This window comes from Barbus barbus (genome assembly GCF_936440315.1).
Source record: "Barbus barbus genome assembly, chromosome: 29".
NCBI lineage: Eukaryota > Metazoa > Chordata > Actinopteri > Cypriniformes > Cyprinidae > Barbus > Barbus barbus.
Window position 1 is genome coordinate 15537726 of NC_136757.1, and position 27889 is coordinate 15565614.

Genomic DNA, 27889 nt, shown 5'->3' on the forward strand with positions numbered 1-27889 from the left:
TTTATTCAGGAATAGTTTTTTTTTTACTGTTCTTGTGGCGTTGTTTTATAAAACAGTAAATTATATAGTGAATTATAACGTTTTTATCATAAAATATTTTTTATTAGTAATTAAACGATTAAGTGAAGGCACGAATCTGTTGTTTGAGATGACATTAAGGAAACGCGCGAGCACGGTGCTTGTGAGCACGCGCGCTGGTGACGTCGCAATGTTTTGCTGGGGATGCGCGCACACGTGAGCTCTGTTCTGTTCATTGCTGGAGTAAAATTAATTAAGTTCACACCTGCGAGGGTCTCCCTGTGACGGGTGCCAGCAGATGTCCAGCTAGACCGCCGTGTGCTGTCATCCAGTCCTGGCCCGTTTCTGTTCTGCTGTGGATCCGCGGTACGTTGTGAGTTTAAACTGAGATGTTTATGTGTGGGTTAGCATACGTTTTCAGTTAGCTTTAGCATGTAGCCTCATCTCACCTCTGTGAGGCTTAAACTCTCACCTGATTTACACTAACACGTTTCAATTAAGTTATACTAATAAAAATATATAAAATACGAAGAAGTGATTCCTGTTTCCCGTCTACGCTAATACACAGGTGTAGTGCCCATCACAGCCGACAGGTAGACCTGTTCTAAAACATATTGCTGTTTATATATCTACACTCTCTTTTTAAGAAGCCACTGAAAAGGTTGATATTTCCAAAAGAATGGAAAATCATTGAGAAACTATAATTTTACTGTTTTTCCAGTTGTCATTAAGGTTCAGTTTCTTGCTGTGATTTCTTTGGAAGGTCTTCTTGTTTAATATTTTTTTTAAATAACATTCTCATCAAATTATAATGTACAGCAGTCAACTTTTAAGCAACAATACAGAGCAGATATGGACAAACATGGTCTGATATTCAAGGAATAGTCCACCCAAAAATGAAAATTCTGCCATCATTTACTCCCCTCCATGTCGTTAAAAACCCAAATCACTTTTTTCTTCTGTTGAACATAAAAGTAGATGTTTTGAAGAAGATTGGTAACCAAACAGTTTTGATTCCCATCAATTTTCATCATATGAGCAAAAAATGGAATTCAAAGGGAACCGCAACTTAAAACTCAGTCTCAAACACAAAATATCGTCTTTAATGTTCCACTGAAAAAAGAATGTCATATGGGTTTGGATTTTGTGTGTATTTGGGATCAGCTGTGTTGGTCACAGATTGCTTGTGTCCTACAGAAATCATCATCCTGCAGTGCCTGAGGTTTTGTCACTCCACCCCACCCCCTGTCGTCATGGCGCCCAAGGACATCATGACCAACTCGCATGCCAAATCCATCTTGAATGCCATGAACGCTCTGAGAAAAAGCAACACACTGTGCGACATCACTCTGAGGGTGGAGGGCACAGATTTCCCGGCCCACCGCATTGTGTTGGCGGCCTGCAGTGATTATTTCTGTGCCATGTTCACCAGTGAGGTAACAAATACCCTCTATATGCACACTCATCTCTCACGTTACACAAATCAATGTGGTCTTGGAGCAGTCTGTTCACCAATTATGTGACTTAAAATACTATAATGATCTGAATTAATGTCACTGTAATACACTGTCATTGTCACAATCACTGGGTCTTTGACATGGCAGTTAGCGGACAAACTTCAACATGCTGTGCTGTAGTTATTTAAGTTCAAATATGGCTCATGATTGTGCTTTTCTCGTTTCTCCTCATTATTTCCTGCCCTATTTTGTATCAATAAAATTGGAACAAAGGTCAAAAAAAAAAAAAAATCTAATTTTGTTGCAGTTCTGCTTCTTTACAGTAGGAGGTGCAGGCAGTCTTTATTCTCAGACATGGTGAAGTTGATTCAGTTGCTGGAGAGAAAACACAAGCTGTCAAGCTAGATGCAGACTGACTGAAAATGTTGTCACTCATCTCTCTTATAGTGAATGTAAGAAAAATAGTGTTATAGGAATATATATTATATAATGGTGATAGCAGTGGCCTGTAATAAATTATTGAAGAAAAAAAGCTCAGTGAGTTTATTATTCTGCAGGCTGGAATATGTTACAATTCTTTTAACAAATTCTTAAAATATCAAACATGGCTCAAAATGTTTGATGTCCTCCAATTGGATTGATGCATAGTCTGAAGCTAAAAAAATCATAGTTTGTAACCGTTTTATATATATATGTATGTACTACATGATTTTCTGTGAAGTCTGTCAACTCAAATCTGCAGAGTGGCTCTGACTTTGGGCAACTAGCGTCAACTTCTCTAGACTGTAAATCTGGGCAAAAGTTGTGTAGTGCATTCCTTTACACATTTTGTTCATCATGAAAATCCTCACAACTAAACACAACTTTTATCAATTTTAAAGCCTAAATGCAATCAGCAAAAGATAAAGGGCTCGAAATGAACTTTTTTACTTGTTAGCACTGGTGCTCCCAACTTTAAAAAGTTAGGAGCACCAGCAAAAATTTAGGAGCACCTCAACTACAAATGATATATTAACAGATTTCATCTTTACATTCTTAAATTTAATGCAGATTTTAGATTGGTAAATATTAGCTGTCAATCACCCAGTCACTGTTTTCCGCTGTCAGGTGACAGGGAGCTAACTACCACGGGAAATGCAAAGGGCTGAAGAAGAGAGAAAATGAAAAGAACACTGACAGATTTCTTTCGTAAACCACCTAAATTAATCTGAGTTTGGTTAAACACAGAGAGAGAACTCCTCTTTGACAAGGGTTAGGATGGTGTATGCGGTGTTGAATTTTACATTCAGCTCTGGCAATTGCGCGGAATGACCCCGGCAGCTAGTGGTGTGCGATATTGACAAAAAATGATATCTTGATATTTTCTAGGATTTTATTGATAACGATAATTAGACGATATTTTGCTGCGTGTGTCATTGTGCTGATCTTAAGGACTACCGTGGACAGTTTGATATTATTCATATTCTGTGTGGTGGTCAGTTCACAGCAGTGATAGAAATTTATCTTTTCCAATAAGTTTAAATAGTTTTTTTACCTTTTATGGTAATTTTACAATTAAGCCATTTTTTTTCTAAAAGTGTGAATTGTCATTTGAGTCAAATTCTTACATTTAATCAGTCAATTATAATAAGACATTTGGGCTGTTATCAAGCAAATTAAATCGGTATCAACAAAATTCATCTTTGAATTTGAATTTCTGAAGTTGCATTTAGATAATAATAATACATTTTATTTAGAATGTGCCTTTCTTAAACTCAAAGCGCTACAACATATACAAACAAAATAACAAATCAACCAAAACTACATAATATCAAAATGGAATCACAGTAAATAATCATACATTAAAAGCTTTACTAAAGAGATTGTATTAAGAAACTTCTTAAAATGCGTCTAAGGAAGCAGCATTCCTAATGAACACAGGTAATGCATTCCATAGCTTAGGCTCGTTATAAGAAAAAGATATTCTTGTTTATTGAACTGTTGCATAAAATCAATATCACATTTGTAATCATGCTGATTTTTGGAGGAAAAAACGGTCAACATTTACCACATGATCGCTATCACCAGCATTATTTGTAGCTTTAGGTGGTTTACAAAAGAAATCTGTCCGTGTTTTTTAATTTTCTCTCTTCTTCAGCCATTTGCATTTCCCGCGGTAACGTTGAGTAGCCCCAGAGTGCACCCTGGATGATGGGGCGGAGCGAAACATTAAGGTGGGGCGACACGTGTCGCTCCGCCCACCCCCAATTTCAGTGGTTTATAATACAGCAGAGCTTATTGGTGTAGACGCTAGAGCATGAGCATTCTTTTATATACGTTTTTATGAATGATCTACACTGTTTGGCTGTACGACAGAAATATGAAGTGCTAACAACAGCGATTTCAGTTAGACTTAATTAGCAAATGTGTTTTTTTTTTTTGTTTTTTTTTTTATGACGAATTAAGATTAAGTTCCTGTCAAACGCTCGGTGACGGCATCTCCGAGTACTTCGGCCAGAACAGAGCTGTGTAATATGAGCGGCTCACAAATTAAGTCTGGGGAACAAATTCTTAATTCGTGGCCATAGTCCTTCCTTTGCTATAGCATGTTAAATGAAGTCAGATATTATTGAACTTTTCACAGTAGGCTACACGAAGTAGTCATTGAGCAGTTTTAGCTGGGCCATGTTGATAAAAATGATCCACTATTTGAGATTTAGCTGTTTTGTAATCAGAACCGGAATCAGAATGAGCTTAATTGCCAGGTATGTTTACACATTCGAGGAATTTGTTTTAGTGACAGTAGCTCCACAGTGGGACAAGACAGATAATAAAAAGAATAATATACAAAATAGACAATGTATGTACAGTTATGATATGTGCATAACTGTACATACATAATTGTCTATATTATATATTGTGTTTTTTGCTATTTTGTACATTGTCTATTTTGTATAGGCCTATTTGTATATTATTCTTTGCCCATATTCATTATTTTAGGATCGGTGGATAAGCACAAACTTAGGAAATGATGATCATTCACTGTAGTTCAGTAAAACATAGGACAAACCCGCAAATGGTTTTATTTTAAAGAACAACTGTGGTGAAAAATAAGACAATAATACCAAATAGCCCATCAGCGTGAGCGTTTTATGTGTGGATAATGGGAAAGAAAACCTTTATTTAAACCTTAAAATTAACTATATTTTATTATTATTATTATTATTATTATTATTTTGTATATAGGCCTATTGTAAATGTTTTTGTTTGCTAAAACAGCTGTTATTAAATCTGACCAATTAAATCGAATCAAATATTATTAATGTGTTTTAGTGCGTATTTAAGCAATAAATGTTCATATTTTCTCTGCAACATTTTTATTTATACTTTTATATATAGGCTATGTACAAATTAAATTACTGGTTTTGTGGCTCAATCCTTTAAAAAGAACCAGGAATCACTGTACTATATTAGACCTACTGATTTTAGATTTTTAATAGGCTAGTTGTTATAGTTATATCTTTAATAAATAAAAAAAATATTAATCACAGAGACGGTCACTTTTACTCATTAAAAGTGCTCACGTATATTGCACAGATTTACAGCTCTGAGTGATTTAATATTCGATAGTTATGCAGGTCTGTATGGCTGCAATGATCGAGTGTTAATGTGTGTATATATATATATATATATATATATATATATATATATATATATATATATATATATATATATATATATATATATATATATATATATATATATATATATATATATATATATGCTCATATATATATATAGGCTCAAATATTTGATTAAGATATAAACAAGGAAACATTGAGCTTGCCACGAAAACATTTTATTAGCACTTTATAACCTACAAGTTTGTGACGCATTGAGCAACGTAGGCTAAAACTCATCTCAACAACAAAAAACGGTTGTGCTTTAAAGCACATAACTGTGAATGTTTTTAGAGAAATTAAAACCGGTCACACTACAACAATTATATGCACTCGCGCACATGCTCCTAAATATATTTTGAGGTCGCACAGATTAAATTATGGGAGCATATGCGACCAAAATGGTCGCAATTTCGAGCCTAGGCTATAAATGAACTACACCACTCGCATGACTTCAGCTTCTGACAACATTTTTGGTCTTTATAGAAACATTGGACCCACTTTATATTAAATGTCTATGTAAATTAATCATTTTATACAATCCACTTGTGCATGATTTTATTAGGTCTTGTAATTACTTCTATAGTTACATCTATAATTATACTGTTGACACTACCTCAACCCCTTAAAACTAACCATACCACCAAACCTGCCCCTAACCTTAGCTGTATCCTGCCTCAATAGCAGGAAAAGTGTTTTGCAGATTATTGTAACTTACAGTTCCTTATTTGATTATTTTGGACATAGTATTTAAAGACACCTAGTATAAAGTAGGACTGAAACATTTTCAATGGAAGTTTGATTTAGTATAGTTTGTGATAGTGTGATCATAAACACAGTGAGACTGTAAAAGCAGACTAGTGAGTAGATGAGAACTGGAAATGCTAAAATGTTAACTTGCTTCCATGTTTTGGCCTACAAAAATATGTCATGTTAAATATGTTTGTGTGTCATCATTTTCTTGTTGCTCTATAGCTTGCTGAAAAGGGGAAGTCCTTTGTGGACATTCAGGGTCTCACAGCGTCCACTATGGAGATCCTGTTGGATTTTGTTTACACAGAGACAGTGCTGGTTACAGTAGAAAACGTTCAGGAGCTGCTGCCCGCTGCCTGTCTCCTGCAGCTCAAAGGTACAAACACACAAACCAGCTCACATTGTTGATTCTTTGTTATGGGATTCTAATATTACCAAACCCATGTGATTACTTGTACAACTTTATGGGTTTCTTAAATACACTGAAAGTAAATAACAAGATCAGCACATCTGAATAATGCACATGATAAAGCTTTTTTTTGTTTTTTTTTACCTGTGCTTTATATGATATATTAATTTTGGTTTATGTTACATGTGGCAGCATGATGTGATTTTGTTTCTGTTATAAGGGAATGAACATTGAATACTTGCTGAGATCCAAGCATGATAAGGACCCACTGAGACTTAATTGTTAAGGAGACAAACACAAGTTCAAACCTGCATGAGATTAGGGGGCAATTATTGCCACAGACCTGCTATTCGAGGTCGGCTGCAGAAGATAAAGATTACAGAAGAATCTGATTGATCTCTAAGAACCGAGGGTTTTCTCTGTCTTCATTAAAAAAAGTATGGAATGCTTTTTTTAGAAAACATCAACAGACATATGTTAAGTTAATGTACACCAGTCAGCAGTTAAGTTGATCTGCTTTTGAACTTGTTTTTTTTTTCTTTAAACATGATAGTTTTTTGTTTTTTTTTTCAAAATAATTTGTTGAATAGAACATTTAAAAGAACATTTGTATAAAAGATTTTTTGTTACAATCAAGTCAAGTCAAGTCAGCTTTATTGTCAATTCTTCCACATGTACAGCACATACATACAGAGAATTGAAATTGCATTACTCTCAGACCCTTGGTGCATACAGTTAACATTAAACACGTTCAGATACAGATAAATACAGTTTAAACATATGTACATACAACTATACAAATATACAAATGAGGATATTGATATGATATTGTTCAGCTTCCTGACAGCCTGATGTATGAAGCTGTCCTTCAGTCTGCTAGTCCTCGCCTGGAGACTCCGCAGTCTCCTCCCTGATGGCAGCAGACTGAAGAAGCTGTGTGTCGGGTGGGTGGGATCGCCTGCAATGCGGAGGGCTTTGCGGGTGAGACGGGTGCTGTAGATGTCCTGGAGGGAGGGGAGAGAGACACCAACGATCTTCTCAGCTGCTCTCACTATGCGTTGAAGTGACTTGCGGCAGGATGCGTTGCAAGCGCCATACCACACAGTGATGCAACTAGTTAGGATGCTCTCGATGGTGCCTCTGTAGAAGGTGCACATGATGGGGGCCGGGGCTCTGGCTCTTCTGAGTTTGCGGAGGAAGTAGAGACGCTGCTGTGCTTTCTTGGCCAGTGCTACAGTGTTGTTTGTCCAGGAGAGGTCCTCAGTGATGTGCACACCCAGGAACTTGGTGCTGCTCACTCTCTCCACAGTCGCACCGTTGATGGTCAGAGGGGCATGCTGAGTGTGTACTCTCCTGAAGTCAACAACAATCTCCTTCGTCTTCTTCACATTCAGAGAGAGATTGTTGTCACTGCACCACCCGGCCAGGCGGCTCACCTCGCTCCTGTAGTTTGTCTCATCTCTGTTGCTGATGAGACCCACCACAGTCGTGTCATCCGCAAACTTAATGAAAATGTTGGAGTTGTGTGATGGTGTGCAGTCGTGGGTACAATGTAGAAGTATTTACTTTACTGTTTAAAGAATTTAATGAGTCCTTACTAAATTTATTTATTTTCTAAAAAAAGCTTATTGAAATCTTTACAGTTGTATTGTATCTCCTCTGAATACATCCAATTTAGTTAAAAACGTACTGTAGATGTGTGGGATAAAAAGACTTTTTAAATCCATTAAAACGATTAAGATACGAAAATAACATGAATTATATTCAGTCACTTGCCTTTGAAATGTGGTGTGCAACCAGTCATACCCACATCTCAGGATTAGAGTTTAATAATTTTGTGTCTCCTATTATGTATACAATATAATTATGTAACCGCTGTCCAACTTTGAGATTGAAAGTGGAAGAAAAAGCTGTATATGGTTCTAAAATGACGTGCATCGCTTTTAGCCTTCTAAGGAACACTGTGTCCTTGGAATCAAAATGGAAAACAACACATCCCAGATACCCAGATATTTAAGATCTAGCACTTCTACCAAATTGAGCAACATGACAAGTAGAGCAATTGTACGTTGTCTGAAATGGGAGAATCTTTTCAGGCATCAACAAAATCTCTTGAGTACTCAAACTAGAGGACGTCTCTGACAAAGGTTGTGGCAAAAAACTCAAAAGCCCTGTGACAAAGCCTAAAAGTATTTTTGAACGTACTTCATCCTGAAAGTAAAACATTTATGTTTGGCACAAACAAAATGTAGCTTGACACCTAGGTAACACCTTCCCTTCTGTCAAGAATGACGGTTGTAGCATTGGGCTTCTGGGTTGCTTTGAACAGAAGAAAATGGTAGTTGCCATTAAGAGCCGTATAACTAGCCAAATCCCTCAGGCAAATCCGTTCTAGTCAGAGGTCGGCATTAAAACAAAGACTCGTTTCCCAGCACGCTAAATTACCAATGGAAAAAAGACTGTTCTTAAATCAAAGCAGATTTGTCTGTCACACATAATATATCTCCAATATAAATAACTGAATTTGGTTTTCATATCTGCTTAATGCATTTTCTTGTTTTTCATTTGCTAATATACCTGCTGTGGATTTAGATGTAATTCTGCTGTATTTAATGCAGATAAGCCAGCCTGATGTTACTTGTGTGTTGGTTCTCCACAGGTGTGAAGAGAGCTTGCTGTGATTTTCTTAATAGTCAGTTGGATCCATCTAACTGTCTGGGAATCAGAGACTTTGCAGAAACGCACAACTGTCTGGACTTGATGCAGGCAGCTGAACTGTTCTCACAGAAACATTTTGCTGAGGTGGTGCAACAGGAAGAGTTTATGCTGCTCAGTCAGAGCGAGGTGGAAAAACTTATCAAGTGTGATGAGATCCAGGTAAGATTGTCTGCATTGACCTTCTTTGCTCTTTCAGTCTGAACGAGTCAATGCCTTCAAGTGCATCTGGGAAACTTGTACCTTTGTTGGGCATTCATCGTTACATTATTCAAGTCAGAAACATACAGACGTAGTCAAAACAAAACAAAATAATTACATTTTAAAACCCAAATAAAATCATCTGAATTCAAAATGATGGAAATGATTAATTTCTGTCACTTATTTATACATGGTTTCCAAACTAAATAGAAGTATCGCTTTTTATTTTAGTTTTTCCATTTATTTGTTTATTATTGAAATGTTATATGCATGTCAATTTTATTTAATTTCTTTATTTTCTTAAACATAGTATTTATAGAGTTGTAACTTTTAGTTTTAGTTACTTTTTCTTATTTGTAAGTCGCTTTGGACAAAAGCGTCTGCTAAATGACTAAACGTAAGTAAAGTAAATGTTTTTGTTACATAAAACAAATTGTGATTAACTTCACTTGTTGTCTATAAACTGTTCGATACATCACACCTTTAAAATGATTGAAATACAATCTGTAAAATTAAAATAACTTGCAAAATCATTCATTACCATTCACTACAGACATGTTTTCTACTCACTGAGCTCTATAGAATATAGATATATGATATTATCTTCTGTATCATCTAGAATTTTGTGACTTTCTAAATATCGTTTGCTTGGTCATTCATGTGCTCAGATTGGGATTGGATCACTCCGAGCAGAATCAGTATATTAACGTTTCTGTTCCTGCGTTCAGTAACATTATTTTTTAAACGTTTTCTTTGCCTATAATACTACTACTGCTACTACTACTACTACTACTACTACTACTAATAATAATAATAATAAAGTACAGCGTTTTCTTTACTCAAAAATATTTTAAAAAATCACGAAGAGAGTCTTTATCTGGTACTTATGCTTAGTCAAATACAGCCAATACAGCATAATCTTTTCTACATTTTGACCAAATGTATTAAACAAAAGAAAAAACTGTCAATGCTTTAAAAACATTAAAGTATTTCTTCAACATATTAAAAAATGTTTGCCGCATGGATAAAAAAATGCTACTCCTATAAGCATTTTGAGGGGAAAACGTTGAGGGGAAAACGTATGTACGTTGCATTTTATTATTACATTCAGAAATAATGTAGGATAAATAAATACAAATAAATAAATAAAAGCAAAATTACAAACACAATTAGGCAATTTTAGTTTCCTTCTCTCCAAAACAAGTCCTCTAAAGTTGTATTTAGGCTAAATATAAGCATCAAACCAAAATGAATTAATTTAAATGCGAAACTGAAGCCTACCTCTCTCATTCTGCATGAATCCAAATGTTTCTATATTCGTGACGTATCTGGATGCTACAATATTATTTATTAGGTTAACTTTAGGCTTTGTTCTTCACTTGCATTATCGACATAAAACATCATCCTTCACATGTAGGCTATAGCATAGAGGCACGCACTGGTTACACTGAACGGCACAGACTGCACTATAGACTTGGCTATTTAAATTGAGCAGTGTAACTTTTTTTATGTTTCTTCAACTGTATTTTATTTTGATAGTGAACAGGCTGCAATGTCAAGTTAGAAAAATGTGTTGTATGTGTGTGTGAGGCACCAACGCGATCACTGCATTGTTTTCCCAACTGTTACTCCTTAATTTATGGTCATACCTATAGAGTGGTGGAACTATGACGTCACTCTGTAGGCGGATCGGCTGTTAGCATGAAACTGGTTCCCTCGACAAAAAGCCAATAGGATTTTTCCATAGGCTTTTGGATTATCGCAAAAAATAAGCTCTGTGTTTAATCATAGTTCATGAAATTTATAGATAATCTTCACAAAATAATATAACTTTGACTAATTTTGAAGCCTAAATAAAAGCGCCAGGACTGAAAAGCTAAACTTAAGCTATAAGCAAACTACACCACCACGGTCACTCGCCTTCAACGTCACCACCACGCTCCCAACAACTTTTTCAAACTTATTTTTAACATGTTCAGTGAAAAGGATTTACTCTGTATATGAATTGTAATCCACGCTACATGAACCTTTTCATATAAACTGGAATAAATACAAAACTAGAGCCAAACTGAAACTGAAATGAGACATTAGTAATTAAGAGTATAATGAATAAATGAAATAACCTTAACTAAAGGACATTTAAAGCACGTATTTCTGTACATTTCGAAATAAGGTGCATTAAAATTAAATAAATCCTTGATTAATATGAATTTAAAACGTATCGCCGCGTATTTAATCTTTTAAATAACAGCAGAGTGAGCCAGTTTTTGGATGTGGTAAATTAAACTTATTTTAGTGAACGAAGTACCACATTTCAGCTCTCATTATGTTAGGGTGGTTACACAAAATTTAATTTTATCCTTGCTTCTAGGAAATCCTCAATCTATATGCTTTCTAACAGCTTCACGTGGCCGTAAACATTTAATTTTAAGTGGCTTTAAGCACTATGCATCATTAAAGTTTCACTTTCACCGCGTAAAGCCGGTAAATGTGGTGTTTACATGTAATAATCGTAATATGAGTTTACCTTATGGTGCGAACCAGAGTCTCCGTATCAGTAAGCGATAAAATTAGCATCTTCCCTCCGAAGACTTGTCGCATTTCGGGGCAAAGCAAAAAAAAAAAAACATTGTTGAACAACAATATAAAATGCGGGAAACTATTCATTGGTTATTCTAAAATGAATTGTATTACAAATTATACTACAACTGGAAAATAGTGTAAATTGATAAACTGTTTGACATAACAGTTTAAAAAAAAAATCACTAGTATGGTGTAACTGGTGTGTTTTATGTCGTAGAATAAAACGTGGAAGGATCTTGTGCTTGTGTGAACCACAGACCTTATTTAAGGGATTTAACCAAAATCCCATTCAAAAAACGCATTGACTCTGGGACGCTGGAACCGGAAGTGCTAAAATGCTTACTCCAAGTACTGCGAGAGAGCTTCGAAAGCATGCGGAGCGTCTGCTCTCTGTAGCTCTCGCGGTGCTTTGATACAACGATTGTTCTGCGTGCGCAGTGCCGCTGCATTACATGACGTCATATACGTTTAAAGCCAGCGCGAGAAAGCAAAACAGTAACTGAGGCAGAGGATCAAACCTCTTCCAGAATTCTTTCCACACCTTCACGTTTTGAATCCCAACTGCCGGGAAAACATGACTAAACATGACGGAAACGGTTTGCAAAGTAACATAGCTCTTTATTTATTTCAGAAAGTATTTTTTCTACTCATTTTGTTGAACATTTGACTATTATATTCATGTGCAAGTTCAGGGTTTTGGTACTTTAAATATACACTGTGTATGTGTATGCTCCTGAAATAAAAGTTTAGAAAGATGTGATGCATTGTTTTTGTTAATATGACTCATCATATACAGTCTCTTTTAAGGGTATAATCAACTATTTTCCATTGTCTAGTCTTTAAGCAAACAAAAATCACAATAAATTATATCGAATCGCAATAGTAACTGCTAAGATGTTTTTTTCTTTTTGTTTTTTTTAATTGTCACAGTCTGTATATTAAGTGTATCATTTAACTTTTTCCCATGGTCTAGAGCAGGGGTGGCAAGTAAGTTTGGCATCGGGCCAAAAATAATTTCGCCACTATATGGCGGGCCAGAACATAGTCAAAGGATAATTTAAGAAATTAATTAGGGCTGTGCAATTTGGGGAAAATATCTAATTGCGATTTTATTTATTTATTTATTTTGACAGATATTGAGATTGCGATTTTTTTTTTTTTTTTTTTTTTTTTTAAATTTGCAAAGTCAAGCTTCAGCTCAATATTGTCAAAAATGTGCATTACAGTATGAGTATCATTACCCTGCTGAAAAAACAAAAACAATAGAAACCATCACAGAAATTCTTATAGTTTCCATAAAAACCATTGCAAAATCCTTTTTGTTTTGGGCATTATTCCAATAGGAATTACTGTTGTTCTATTGGTTGCCATCTGCTAGATTACACCCCACCAATAGAATGCATCAAATACCAGTAGACAAGACACCATTATAGTTTACATTAAAACCAATACAATTCCAGTTCATCATTTCCCGCTCCACTCCTCGCTCGCTGATATCAGAAACACCGTTCTGCCTTTGCTATCTCATGAAAAGTATTTCAGTAGGTTTGAAATATCTCAGTTCTGTTCATAACGTATATAAAAAAAAGAAAAAAAAGGACAGTTTCAACGTGGCTTATTGGAGCACTAGTGTGCAAACTTTTTTCCTACCACATGACAAGCTAATAACATAGTTGTCAGCATTAAAAGGTATAATTGCTGCTTTTTGCTGTGCAAATTCTGTTTGTGATGAAAATAACAGTACGTTTTCGTCAGTTATTTTACCTACGGATCGATGCATTTCTTACAGAGTTCTGCTCATTCGAAATCTGATACAGAAGAAGTAGCACTGTAAGATTACATTTGTTCATTTGTTTGAATGCATTATCGAGAGAGCGATTGCCTGTGAATAAGTGTTGTAGTACTTGTTTAAATCATGCTTTCAGCTGAAAATATTCAGTATCTAGAAGGAACAAACAAATTCCTTGAGAACTATCATAGCTATCATACCATCACATTCTTTCTGATTTGAGATGCTTCTCTTTCAAGCTAGCTAAATATGTTTAACATGTGAATTCTTGTTAAATATGCAGTTATATTACAGGCTGTTGGCATGAATTGTAATCGTGATGGAGCGGTGGTGGAGCGCTCTTGGAGCAAGTGAAAACTATGAAGCGCCGACTTTTTAAAAATCCGCTCCTCGCTCCAGTCAAAATCACACCGCTCTGCTCACGTACTCTGATTGTGAGTAACTGTTGCTTTCATGACAGATCTATTTCAGAATCAGCCGCTATCAAAATAATCTGGCTGCGGTCGCCTGTTGCCGACCACTGGTCTAGAGTTAAAAACAAAAATAGCAATATCAAATCGCAATACTTGTAGAATTGAAAATTCTTTAAAAAATCGCAATACATATCATATCGGCACCCAAGTATCGTGATAGTATCGAATCGGGAGGTAGTGTATCGTCCCATTCCTAGTTTTCTCCATTCACAGAAGCACTGCAGGTGCGTGATGTGACCTTGTGTGAATCCGTGTTGTACACTATCCTGCCATTTTTGCTGGTTTCAAACACACAAAAAGCTGAATATTACCATTAATTTTCACTTAAATGTAGGCCTAATGCTTGGTGGTTCGTGACATCCTCAGATAAACTAATGCTGGGGCATTGCCATTGCCATTTACCTATGATGAATTTACAACTGAGCATGGGCATTTCACTCGTTGGATGCGTCAGCGTCACATTTGCATAGGCCATACTATGCCGTCTGACAAACTATATTTTGTACAGATTTTATTTTGTTTTGGCAAATATTTTAATTATTTTGCCCAGATAAAAATGTTGGACTATGCAACAGACATGCAACTCATTGACTCCATGCAGTTAATTAATAAACCATATCGGCCCTTTTCATGCTATTTCCAATATGCCGATGACTTCAAAATAATCAAATATCGGTGGCTGATACATCGGTGCATCCCTATTATAGAATGTACTCAATAGTTCACACACTTACTGGTCCGAGTTAGACATTAATCATTAGTTCAAACTGGTTTTGAACAACATATTTGGCCACAAGTTTGAAATTATATTTCTTTTGTGTTTTTGAGACTTTTAGCCACTTTTAGTAATGAAGAAAATGCAAAAAACACAAGTGCAGACACAAGTGTAACCCTGCTTTTTTTTCTTGTTTTATACACATGGACTCTCTCAAACAAAAACATCTGCCTTTTATGTTGTTAAATTCCTGTCTCTCACCACCGTCCATTTATTCTAAAGGTATAATTACAGTGTTTGGACTTAAATTTATGGTTACTTGGAGAAGACGCAGATCTAAAACCATGAAAATTAAAAGCAACAAATAAAGTTAGTTTTGCTACAGGGGTTTCTGCCTGAACAAATCTGTGTGTTATGTGTGTAGGTTGACTCAGAGGAGCCTGTATTCGAGGCAGTTCTGAACTGGGTGAAGCACAACAAAAAAGAGAGGGAGCCATACCTGCCCGATCTGCTGGAGTATGTGCGCATGCCACTGCTCACCCCACGATACATCACTGATGTCATTGATATAGAGGTCAGATTCTGCTAATCAAATACATGCTGACTGCATGAATGCATAGGATGCTGCAGTTAGAAGCAAAGATGTTTAATGTTCATGGGGTCGACATCCCCACCAGTGCATTTGAATTGAATTTATTGAAAGGATAGCCCCTTGATATGTAACATCTCATTTAAAAAAAGTGCGTCCTAAAAACGCAAACAAAACAACCATACAAAACATGTACACACTACAAATATACAGAACAAATTAAATGTTCAATCTGTCCCCCACACCCACAAACCACAAATAAATTACAAAAATTAACAATATACATAAGTAATATCAACATGAGACAAATGAAACACATGCAAAAGTTAAGATAGGAAAATAAAGATAGCCTAAAGCAATAAAGGGAAGTAATAGATCTCAAAGCAAGAAGAACAATTCTTTCATAACTTGAAATGTAGAACATTAAGTGAACATAAAGTAAACACAACCATGTTCTATTTAATATAATCAATTTGGGGCATAAAAGTAGGTTCATGATCATTCCAAAGACCAAGATATTTAAATCAATCAACATTATCAAGAGGTAAACCATCGTAAAAAGTAATATTCAAATTAAATTAAAAAGAACAACATTGTGTACCAAACATCATTCAACAAGACTTATTCAGCATAAGCATATTGAGTTAAAATCAGATTAAGAATTCTGAATTTGAAACTAATTAGAATTAGTGACACTAGTTTAAATAACAGTGTCATCGGCTCAAAGGTGTACTGAACAATTTAGGCATATTTGAGGTAAATTAAAAGTTAATCAAAATAGAAAAAAGTAGTTGTCCCAGAGTAGAACCTTGAGAAAAACCTTAAAGGGGTCATCGGATACAAAATTAAATTTACAAGTTGTTTGAACCTAAATGTGTGTTGGAAGTGTGTCTACAATCCATCCTATAATGATAAATCCACCCAGTGTTTTTTTTAATCCCTATTTTAAAATCCCCTTTCTCAAATCAGGCTGTTCTGAGAGCCCTGTCAGAATGACGTAGTTCTGTACAGGCCCCCCACGATATTTGATTGACAAGCCGTCTTACCTTCGACCCGCCCTGAGTGAGCTGAGTGAACTGTAAACAGTCCATCATTGTGTCGACTCAGGTGCAGGGGAAGACAAGATGTCTCCGATTAAGCGACTGAAGTGTTTAGTTGTTGGATGTAATAATGAATAAAGCAGTCGTCATTTACTCCCAACATCTGAGCCGCAGAGGATTAACGTTACTTTCAGTTTGAAGGGAATGTGCCGATCCCCGATCTACATAAATGCATCCATGTTCGCCCGAATCATTTGTGATCCAGCTTTATCTACAGAAGAAGTGAGTGTAAGGGTTTTTATGAATCTTTACAAATCACCTTTCCTAATAATGTGCTAGTTAGCCAGTTTCGCGGCTGAAGTTTAGTATGCTCCATAGATATATATATACCTAGATGCCTCATTATGGACTGTTTCTATGGGCCAATCTTCAACAGCAAGTTATACGCTTGTATATCTTTCAATATTCATTGATTATTATGGTGAATGCAAAATGGCTGACTCGTCAGCGTGTCTGGAGCGGTTGAATAGGAAATCTACACACATCTATGGTCTGCTCGTCACCCCACGAAAGAGAGGGGCGGGGTCAGCAGAGCTCACGAGCATTTAAAGCAACATGGACCACAACAGCGTGCTGAAAACAGAGCTGATTTTGACAGGGTAAAGAAGGTGTTTTTACAGTACCATTGAAAAATTTTAACCAAAGTATGTTACAGACTTTATTAAGACCCTAAAGAATCATATCAACTTGTGTAAAATGGGCATCCGATGACCCCTTTAAACCAAACCAAAAAGAAGAGCATTTTTAGTTAAACCAAGAGAATACAGTTTACCAAGAAGGTGATGATTGACTATATCAAAAACCTTAGAAATGTTGATGAAAAAGGCACCTGTGGAATCATTTGTGAATTTTAAAAGAGCAGTTGTAGTAGAAAAGTTAGGTCTGAAACCAGACTGAAATGGAGAGAGAATACTTATGAGTTAATATACTCAGTCATTATACAATGATAATTGATTAAAAATTAGTTTATTTTTAAAAAGTTTCTATTAAAAACTTTGTAATACAACAAATAATAGAAATTGGACGATAGTTATTTACATCAGATAATTACCACAAAAAACGAGTAACTCTTGCACATTTCAACAAGTAGACAGAGACAAATTCAATCAGCAAGAGCATACATTAATACAAGGGCAGCAGATTTAACAAAGCTTTCAAGCCATCAGGACCAGCACTACTATTTGCGTGTATAGTGTGTTATTTTGTGTGCATTATTGCATGATATTTGTATATTGTATTGAGTGTTGGGTCTATGTTTTAGGCATTGATACGCTGCAGTCTGCCTTGTCGAGATTTGGTGGATGAAGCAAAGAAGTTTCACCTCCGTCCAGAGTTACGCAGCGAGATGCAGAGTCCTCGAACCCAAGCAAGACTCGGTCTGATGCCTCTGTGTGTTTTCAGTATTTAGGCCTCAAATTGATCCTCAGTGTATATATAAATCATTATGTCAGTTCACTCTTTCGCTGAATTAGTTTTGTGTGTCTTAACATGTTCATGATCTCCTTGTGAAGCCTTTTATAACAACCTTTTGACATTGGAATGGGTTTTAGGTGCCAAAGAGGTTCTCTTGGTAATTGGCGGATTTGGCAGCCAACAATCACCCATTGACGTTGTTGAGAAGTATGATCCAAAAACCAGAGAGTGGAGCTTTCTTCCTGTAAGTTATATGTTGTCCATATATATGTTGATAAAAAAACATTTGCACAATATCAGTGAGCAACAGTGCCACCGAGGCAAACAGCATGTCTGCCTGTATTTTTTTTTTGATGTTAATGTGATAAAGTGTAATGCTGTATGAATTTTGACAGTAATTTGACCAGCGGTTTATTTGTCTCAAAGCATATTTATGTTCCAGAATATTGCAAGGAAGCGACGTTATGTTGCCACCATCGCCCTGAATGATCGTGTCTATGTTATCGGTGGATACGATGGCCGATCACGCTTGAGTTCAGTTGAGTGTTTAGACTATACAGCAGATGAAGATGGAGTCTGGTACTCTGTCGCCACAATGAATGTACGCCGAGGCCTTGCAGGAGCTACAACTCTCGGAGGTATCTATTCAGAACGATGACACGATGCTTGTTTTCGCACATTTGTAGAGTTTTAGTAGTTTCTTTTGGATTCTGCGTCAAGATGGGTTGCGTTTTTGAAGACTTTTAAGCACATGAGATTTGAATAAAGCAGTATAGTTCACATAAGCCTGAAACTGAATCTGCCAACCAAACGAGTTCAGTGAGTCTGAATTATGTGGGTTTGGTGGATGCACAGCAGGATGATTTTCTTCAAACAGTGTTCTTAGGCTACATCGCCTGAAGCACTTCTCTTTTGCAAGTCGGTTGAACAAACCAGCTTTGTGTCAATCAAAATGTTATTTTCAGAACTAGTCATGCTTAGACTGATTTTTTTTTTTTTTCTTTCATAGATATGATCTATGTTGCGGGTGGATTTGATGGTAGTAGACGTCACACCAGCATGGAGCGTTATGACCCCAATATTGACCAGTGGAGCATGCTGGGAGATATGCAGACTGCCAGGGAGGGAGCAGGACTCGTTGTAGCCAGTGGACTCATTTACTGTTTAGGTAATGTTTTGTTTGCTGTAAAAGGTAAATGAATATGACTGGAAGTCTGTGGCAATTTCTTTTGGTCCTCTTGTGCTGAGAATCCAGAAATACAGTTGCTCATAACTAGTAGCATACATAATGGCAGCAACTCAGAAGGGCTTAGCACAGACATGTTCAGATAGACATGTAGCTTTTTAGACATGGTAAACATTGTGTTTTGTTGTGGATTCAGGTGGTTATGATGGTCTGAACATCCTGAATTCTGTAGAGCGGTATGACCCTCACACAGGACACTGGACCAGCGTCACTCCCATGGCCAACAAGCGCTCAGGTACACTCACATGAAAATCCTTCTTAACATGTTAAAGTGATAGTTCACCCAAAAATGAAAATTACTTCATGATTTACTCACCCTCAAACCATCCTAGGTGTACATGACTTTCTTCTTTCAGAAGAATACAATGAGTTATATTAAAAAAGGCTTTATAATGGCAGTGAATGGTGGTTGAGATTGTGTAGCATCCATCATAAAAAGTGCGCCACACAGCTCTGGGGGTTAATAAAGGCCTTCTGGAGTAAAGTGATGCATTTGTATAAGAAAAATATCCATATTTAACTAATCATTTCTATCTTCTGCTAACTGTCATATGCGTGTTCACGAGAGAGAGGCGTTAAAAAAATGCTAGTCTCACAAAAAACAAGTTGTATTTACTGCAAAGGAAAACCAGTCTCCTCTTACTGAAATCCTTCAACAATTTTCTTTGCAAATTCTCATTTTGTACTTCTAATCATGACCGGTGTTTTGTTTTGCGCTTCTGCGTTCGTCATATCTCACCTGAATTTACACTACGCCTACGTCATCCGCTGGAACGCTACTCTCTTGTGAACGCGCATACGACAGCTAGCGGAAGCTAGAGATTATGATTTATGAAGCTTTAAATATGGATATTTTTCTTGCACAAATGCATTGCTTCACTTCAGAAGGCTTTTATTAGAAGAAAGTCATATGCATCTGGGATGGCTTGAGGGTGAGTAAATCATGTAGTAATTTTCATTTTTGGGTGATCTATCACTTTAACACATTATCATATTCTATAACAGGGGCTAAGAAATGTTTAAGTGAATAGAAACATTTCTACATATGGCATGTTGCATACACTACCGTTCAAATTTCTGGGGTCAGTAAGATTTGTTTTTGAAAGAAGTCTCTTATGCTCACCAAGGCTGGATTTATTTGATCAAAAAGACAGTAAAAACAGTATTGTAAAATGATGTATGGAAGAGACGATAAAAAAACTTGTAAACTTTTGCCCTATATAAACTCTTTTATGATTAGTTTGAGATCAAACAATAATTTGCAGATCTCCACTGCTATATACTGTGACTGCATTCATCTACAGGGGCTGGTGTGGCTTTGTTGAATGATCACATATATGTTGTCGGAGGGTTTGACGGCACGGCCCACCTGTCTTCCGTAGAGGTGTACAACATCCGCACAGACTATTGGGCCACTGTGGCCAATATGACCACACCACGCTGCTACGTAGGAGCCACAGTCCTGAGGGGCCGCCTTTATGCCATTGCAGGGTAAGATGTCAATGTAGCATGGTAGACCCTTCTCTATTGGGTCTTTGTCTTGGTTACTACCAGAAAATAAATGAACGTCGTAATCTTTTGCTTTGATATTGCATCTGTGTTCTTTCTACAGATATGATGGGAATTCACTGCTCAGCAGCATTGAATGTTACGACCCTGTGATTGACAGCTGGGAGGTGGTGACTTCAATGGCAACACAACGCTGTGACGCAGGAGTTTGTGTGCTCAGAGAAAAATGAGAAGAGATTTGATTCTGACAGAGGCGCTTTTTATATCTAGACGCTGGAATCTGCACTCCACTGCTCAGCAGAGCATCAGATCTCATTACCAGCCTTTTTATGACTCTTTCCTCTTTTTGGATTCAAGTTTTGTTGCCATCTGAGATCTCAGTCCTTGTTTTCCCTTAACGAGAGATAAAACACTAAGTTTATGATACAGTCAACGTGTTTCGCCACCATGTTTTTGTCCTCTTCAAACAGACTCTGTGATCTTTGGTTCCCTGTGAGATTCACTCAGTTGGGTCCTTTAAAGTGCAATATAATAATCTACTGGTGTCAAAATGTCTCAGTGAAGAGACAAGTGTGTGTATGCCTTACTGCCCAAGTGACTGAATCCTTCCTGAAGAAGTGAACATTGCCGGTTTTATCAGGATGTGTCAACAGAGGTGCTTTGTGTAATCTGTGTCAATCCTGTCTTTGACATCCGTTTTGACATAGTCATCATCATCTCTGGTTGCTGGGGCTCCACCCATTGACTCGACCCTTTATATACTTGCCTGAAGCACCAGGGATTTTCCCATCATCATGTACAGAACCATCAGTGAGAAATCATGAAGCTGGTGTTTTAAATGTTTAATAGTGTGAATCTGAATGCACAGGTGGATTTAGCTGTGCTCTCTCAGTGAAACTGACCCATTAATATGAATGAAGGATGACTTGCATGGTGGATGTTCTGCAGTTTATCATTGATGTGGTATGCAGTTTTAATAGTGTGACTTCATGATAAAGACAATAAAGGAAAAGTCTGTTTATCATGTAACACAATTGAGGTTTCACGGCATCGGCTTACCTGTGAGAATTTATTGCTGCACATTTTTTACTTTAAGCAAACCGGAAAAGTTGCGTGATTGACTTCATAGTTTGTTTGTTGCCCTGTATAATGTCCCAGAAATTTTGTTTAGTAAAGCTGGCGAACAAAAGAAATACCTGAAGCACTTAAAAGGAAACTTGAACTTTCCAAGGAAACCTACCCCTCTCGTGAAGAAAAAAAGACAAAAAGATAGGAATAATTTAGTTCTCCGATAACCTATTTTCTTGTAAGGAAAAGGAAAAGGCGGAGACGTGGGAAAATTTCCTTCTCGAGAACGGTTAATGTTGCAATACTTTCAAATCTAAAGATGAGTGTTTGGTTACACCAATCGAATGGCGAGGGAGGTGCTGATGCTGCCGCTGGCCAATCGCGCGCTGCAGCGGTCGGTGTGAGAGCGCACGAGGTTATATAGACTGAACCGCGCTCCTTTGGCCCTCATTGCTGTGTTGGCCGAGACACGTAACGCGTCTGCACTCAACGGAGCTCAAAAACTACTTTTGGTGATTTTGCACCGATATACTTTAACCTTTTCTCAAAAACTTGATCCCAGGAAGCCTAAGTAAAAATGGTAAGTGGGATTCTAGGCTCTAAAATATGAATACAGCTTTAATAAGTCAAACGTGGTCTTTTCCACCAAAACAACGAGTTAATTTTGAAGTTGCACTTTATTTAATTGTCTTTTTAATTTAGTAAGTTAGTTGTGTGGCTGTAGTTGAAACATCTTAAAGGGCCAGTTGACTTAAATGTAACTGTTCTGTCATTCAGTGTGACTTTGGCTCTTCCGAGGACTACAATATGACATTTTTGAAAAATTGGCATCATTCACGTTCAAAAAGATGCGACTGAAACTGTCGAACCTGTAAAAATCTTACAGGCTTGAAATAACGAGGGTGATTTAGGTTTTGGGTGAACTATCCCTTTAAGACATCGAGGCTACAAAAGTTACTTTAGTCCCATTGTCAACCAACTTTACATAACTGCAAATGTCGTTTTATCTCCCCATCTCTTCCGTGTCTTCGTTTTCACGTGAAATATTTCGTGTGCGTTATTCAGGAAGTACGACACTTTGAAAGCGAATATATATTTTTTTCTCCGGCCGGTATGTATGATTGGATGGTAATATGATTTAACTCGGAAGCTGGCGTGAGGAATTCGTGGAATCCCACCGCAGAGGCCCCTCACGCGCACGGTCTGGGGGATGGGAGTCTGCTGACTGCTTTTCCTCCAACTTCCACAGACTTTTACCCCTCCAGATACACTTATAGCGGGCATTCTTTTAAAGTACCGTTACTCGTTTTGGTCGTTGCTTTGATGTTGGCGGCTGAATAATAATTCTCTTGTCCCTCTATTGTGCCATAGTTCAGGTTACTGGCTCCTTCCTGTCGCCCATTTTGCGATAAAGCTCGAGAGATCAGTCACTTTTCTACTTTTAACCTTAACCTGAAAAATTCTTATTTTAATCTGCTTGAGAGGACAGCTTTTCACCTACTTTTAAGGATAGTTCACCCAATATTGAGAATGCTGTCCTTTTGTTGTTCAAAACCTGTTGCATTTTCCTACTCAAATGGGGATATTAGGCTAAATTGACAGCTTTAGTCACCTTGCAAATAACTGAATCCTTTTCCCCTCTCTGCAAATGAAGTGAATGGTGACTGAAGCTGTCAATATAACATCTTTTTTTTTTTGTTCCACTGAAAAAAAGTCACAGGTTTGGACCATTCCTGAAGCATTCTTTTAACACGAAGTTAAATGCATCATGCAAATGATTTCTGAGAGATTCAGGAGGTACATATTTACTGGATATTAGTTTTGTATTCTTTGGTCTTTTGATCAGACAGAGTAATGATTAATTCAATCACTAAATGCAAGAATCTCCTCTCTTTTCCAGGTTTAGGTGGTTCCTTAGTGCAGTTTAGTCTGACCTTTCAACTCCACTTAGTGATTGGACTGTAATTATAGTTTCAAGTTCAGCTGCATGAGGAAGTTAGGACTTAAATTAGAGTTTCAGCTTGCAAGGTTCAAAGGCAGATAGTGCCAATATTCAGCTGACTCAGACTTGACAGATACTACTCACATTTTGAAATTTATTAGCTGTCTGGCAAAAGTGTAACAGCTTGGGACACAAACACATTTTACATTAGGTTTTAAAGAAAAAAATATAAAATACCTTCAACATTGAGAAAGTGTAGTCGTCATGTACTAAGATGACTGGGTTTATGTGCCTGGAGCAAGCAGTTGGTTGGCTGCCATTTAAAGCCTCTTTTTATTTGTGCAGCGTGAGTGCATCTCCATCCATGTGGGCCAGGCTGGAGTACAGATTGGCAATGCATGCTGGGAGTTGTATTGCCTGGAGCATGGCATCCAGCCTGATGGCACCATGCCGAGTGATAAGACCATTGGTGGAGGAGATGACTCCTTCAACACTTTCTTCAGTGAGACTGGCTCAGGGAAGCATGTGCCACGAGCTGTGTTTGTGGATCTGGAGCCTGCAGTCATTGGTGAGGGCTTTTATTTTTTGATTTGGTGGTTTAATAAATGATTACAATTGAACTATCAATCATCACAAAACTATGCTTATAGCTTGTTGCAAATCAGTGTTTTATCACACCTGAAATGTTGAAATTAATGTGTGCGTTATGTGTCCAACATCCAGAGTAGTTGTAAATGTAAGGTAAAGTGTAAATGGCTGGTTTTAAGTTCTAAAGAGCTGGATATCAAAAAGAAAAGTAAAATGTATCTTATGTTTCAGATGAGGTGAGGACTGGAACCTACAGACAGCTGTTTCACCCGGAGCAGCTCATCTCTGGGAAAGAAGATGCAGCCAACAATTACGCCCGTGGCCACTACACCGTTGGCAAGGAGATTATTGATATGGTGCTGGAGCGCGTCCGCAAACTGGTATGAATTCTGATTGAGCTACAGAGAAATGCAAAGTAGGGATGCACTAATAAGACCATACAAGTATACATGTTATGGCCATTGTAAATCTCAACTTCCTTCCAAAAGTAACAAACATAATTAATCTTTTAAAATGCTATAGTGAACTTGGCTGTCACAACTTTGTACAGTGTGAAAAATTTATATTTTGATCTTCAACAATGCATTTTTTTTTTTTTTTTTTTTTTTTTTTTTTTTAAAGATTAATTTAAAAAAAATTAATCTTTAAAAAAAAAAATCCCCCCCCAAAAAAAATCTGTCATTAATTACTCACCCTCATGTCATTCCAAACCCATAAGACCTTTGTTCATCTTCAGAACACAAATTAAGATATCTGATTAAATCTGAGAACTATCTGACCCTTCATAGAAAGCAACACAACTGAAATGTTCCCAGGTTCAGAAACATAGTAAATACATCGGTAAAACAGTCCATGTGACATCAGTGGCTCAACTTCAGGTTTACGACGCTACAAGAATACTTTTTTTTTTTTTTTTTTCGCAAAGAAAACAAAAATAACGATTTACTCAACCATTCTTCTCCCCCAAGTTACGTCGTCCGCCATTTTAGAGTATCACAATGCATACGCACGCTTTCGCCTAATCGTAAACAACGCATATTACGTAGCTTTAGTTCATGTGCGCGCTTTCCCCCCGAACGTAAACAACGCTGATTACGTCAAATACGTTCTTGGGTACTCTCCAAAATGGCAGAAGACGTAACTCTGGGGAGAAGAATGGTTGAATAAATTATTTTAGTTTTTTTGGCGCAAAAAAAAAGGAATCTCGTAGCGTCGCAAAACTGAAGTTGAGCCACTGATGTCACATGGAACGTTTTACCGATGTATTTACTATGTTTCTGGACCTGGGAACACTTCAGGTGCTGGCTATGGAGGGTCAAATAGCTCTCTGATTTCATCAAAAATATCTTAATTTGTGTTCCAAAGATGAATGAAGGTCTTACGGGTTTGGAACAACATGAGGGTGAGTAATTTGAGACATAATTTTCATTTTGGGGTGAACTAACCCTTTAAGTGAGTTTTAGATGATGGTAAAGGTAATCTGAATGTAAAAATGGGAAATGCACAATTAAACAAATACAAACAAAACTATTACTGGCTGATAACTGATAACATCAGCTGATATTTTAAAATACATTTAGTATCTCGTATCTCGTTCTCTTAAGACAAGGAAGTAAAATACGTTGTGCAAATAATTTCTGAGAGGTACAGGGAAATGCAAAGTATGGATGCACTTTTAATTAAGCACATAGTAGTTTTCATATGTATTTGCATACACACACTTTTTTTTTTTTTTTTTTTTTTTAAGATTTCCCCCTCATGTCCCAAACCAGTATGACTTTCTTCTGTGGGACACAAAAGATTTTAAAGAATACTGGCAACCAAATAATTTGTTACCATTGACTTCATTTGCAGGGACAGAACCATGGATACATTTTAAAAAAATCTTTCCACAAAGAAAAAGTCCTATTTTAATTTTTTACATTAAAATTGTGGCATTTAGACCAATACATATGATAACCAGGTTTTTTTTTCTTTCTTTTTTTACCCTAGACAGACCAGTGCACCGGTCTCCAGGGTTTCCTTATTTTCCACAGTTTTGGTGGAGGCACTGGCTCTGGTTTCACATCCCTTCTGATGGAGCGTCTCTCAGTTGACTATGGCAAGAAGTCCAAGCTCGAGTTTGCCATCTATCCCGCTCCTCAGGTGTCCACTGCTGTGGTTGAGCCATACAACTCCATTCTAACCACCCACACCACCCTAGAGCACTCTGACTGTGCCTTCATGGTAGATAACGAGGCCATCTACGACATCTGCCGCAGAAATCTCGACATCGAGCGTCCCACCTACACCAACCTCAACCGTCTCATCGGCCAGATCGTGTCATCCATTACCGCTTCCCTGCGCTTTGATGGCGCCCTTAACGTCGATCTGACTGAGTTCCAGACCAACTTGGTGCCATATCCCAGAATCCACTTCCCCTTGGTCACATACTCCCCCATCATCTCTGCTGAAAAGGCTTACCATGAGCAGTTGTCTGTGTCTGAGATCACCAGCGCCTGCTTTGAGCCATCCAATCAGATGGTGAAGTGTGACCCACGGCATGGGAAGTACATGGCCTGCTGTATGCTGTATCGTGGTGATGTCGTACCCAAAGATGTGAATGCTGCTATTGCGAACATTAAGACCAAACGCTCCATCCAGTTTGTGGACTGGTGCCCAACTGGATTCAAGGTGGGAGAGATTGATGAGACCATATTTAAAATGTTCTTTCTTCAAACTTTTATTCAACTTAATGTCTCCTCTTTCTCAACAGGTTGGCATCAATTACCAGCCACCTACAGCGGTCCCTGGCGGAGACTTGGCCAAGGTACAGAGAGCTGTGTGCATGCTGAGCAACACCACGGCTATTGCTGAGGCCTGGGCTCGTCTGGACCACAAGTTTGATCTGATGTACGCCAAGCGTGCCTTCGTTCACTGGTATGTCGGAGAAGGAATGGAAGAGGGAGAGTTCTCTGAAGCCAGAGAGGATCTTGCCGCACTTGAGAAAGATTATGAGGAGGTTGGCACCGAGTCTGTGGAGGATGAAGAGGAGGGAGAGGAGTATTAAAGATGCTTTAAGAGGCTGATCTGACACCAGTTTACAGTCAGAAGAGAAACTGGTCATACTTAAGCACTTACAGCAGTATTTGCCTCTCCATTGCCAAGCTGCCTTATGAATGCCCAATGATGGGGAACAAAGCCCTGATGTGTGTTTATAAATGATGTTTTGTTCTTTTTCTATACCTCTATTCTGTCTGATTTCAAAGAAACGAGTTGCCAAAGGCATTTCTGTCTGTGAACACTTTTTTTGTAAGCTGTCTTTGTCTCACACATGCTGTAAGTGACTGATACAGTTTCAAAATAAACTGTCAAATGTGTCTGATTTTGTATGTGTATTGATTCCCTAAATGCATGAATTTATTAGTGATGTGAAGCTTTAGCCTTTTATGACTCAAATTCATGATTGAATCTATTATACTTTAATCGTGACTAGGCTGGTGGACTTGTTAATCTCTTATTGTTAGATGAAAGTATAAACTAGTCAAAATAATGACTATAAGGGGTGTGGTTTTTGGGGCTCTTACAAAAGTCCATTTACTACATGATTCTTTAATCTGCAAAACACTTCAGAACTGTTAGAAAGTTCAATGTTGTATCCGTTTATACATATTAGATTTTTG

At 37.3% G+C, this 27889-nt stretch overlaps 2 protein-coding genes across 4 annotated transcripts; both read left to right on the forward strand.

Moving 5' to 3' along the window:
- Positions 1-199: 199 nt before the first annotated feature.
- LOC306848869 (kelch-like protein 12) lies at positions 200-21675 on the forward strand. Of its 2 annotated transcripts, none has more exons than XM_079383636.1 (12): positions 200-384; positions 1216-1454; positions 6110-6263; positions 8956-9173; positions 15197-15346; positions 17723-17837; positions 18012-18118; positions 18317-18512; positions 18884-19042; positions 19257-19355; positions 20425-20611; positions 20733-21661. In XM_079383636.1, exons 2-12 carry the CDS (start codon positions 1272-1274, stop codon positions 20857-20859), a joined length of 1695 nt encoding a protein of 564 aa, XP_079239762.1. In that variant the 5' UTR covers positions 200-384; positions 1216-1271; the 3' UTR covers positions 20860-21661. The 2 variants fall into 2 exon arrangements, with proteins under 2 accessions (XP_079239762.1, XP_079239763.1); XM_079383637.1 differs by having other exon boundaries at positions 231-391; positions 20733-21675.
- Positions 21676-22094: 419 nt separating this feature from the next.
- On the forward strand, positions 22095-27587 carry LOC306848871 (tubulin alpha chain, testis-specific-like). 2 transcript variants are annotated; one of them, XM_079383641.1, is made up of 6 exons: positions 22147-22277; positions 23412-23494; positions 23985-24207; positions 24459-24607; positions 26220-26900; positions 26983-27586. In XM_079383641.1, exons 3-6 carry the CDS (start codon positions 24087-24089, stop codon positions 27274-27276), a joined length of 1245 nt encoding a protein of 414 aa, XP_079239767.1. In that variant the 5' UTR covers positions 22147-22277; positions 23412-23494; positions 23985-24086; the 3' UTR covers positions 27277-27586. The 2 variants fall into 2 exon arrangements, with proteins under 2 accessions (XP_079239766.1, XP_079239767.1); XM_079383640.1 differs by lacking the exon at positions 23412-23494 and having other exon boundaries at positions 22095-22277; positions 26983-27587.
- Positions 27588-27889: the final 302 nt, after the last annotated feature.

Excerpts from the sequence above, each read along its gene's own strand:
- LOC306848871 (XM_079383640.1), top strand. Across the intron at positions 24,608-26,219 it reads TGGAGCGCGTCCGCAAACTG|ACAGACCAGTGCACCGGTCT; the intron begins GTATGAATTCTG and ends TTTTTACCCTAG. Across the intron at positions 26,901-26,982 it reads GGTGCCCAACTGGATTCAAG|GTTGGCATCAATTACCAGCC; the intron begins GTGGGAGAGATT and ends CTTTCTCAACAG.
- LOC306848869 (XM_079383636.1), top strand. The coding sequence starts at position 1,272 with ATGGCGCCCAAGGACATCATGACCAACTCGCATGCCAAATCCATCTTG. Across the intron at positions 9,174-15,196 it reads TCAAGTGTGATGAGATCCAG|GTTGACTCAGAGGAGCCTGT; the intron begins GTAAGATTGTCT and ends TTATGTGTGTAG. Across the intron at positions 19,043-19,256 it reads TGGACTCATTTACTGTTTAG|GTGGTTATGATGGTCTGAAC; the intron begins GTAATGTTTTGT and ends TTGTGGATTCAG.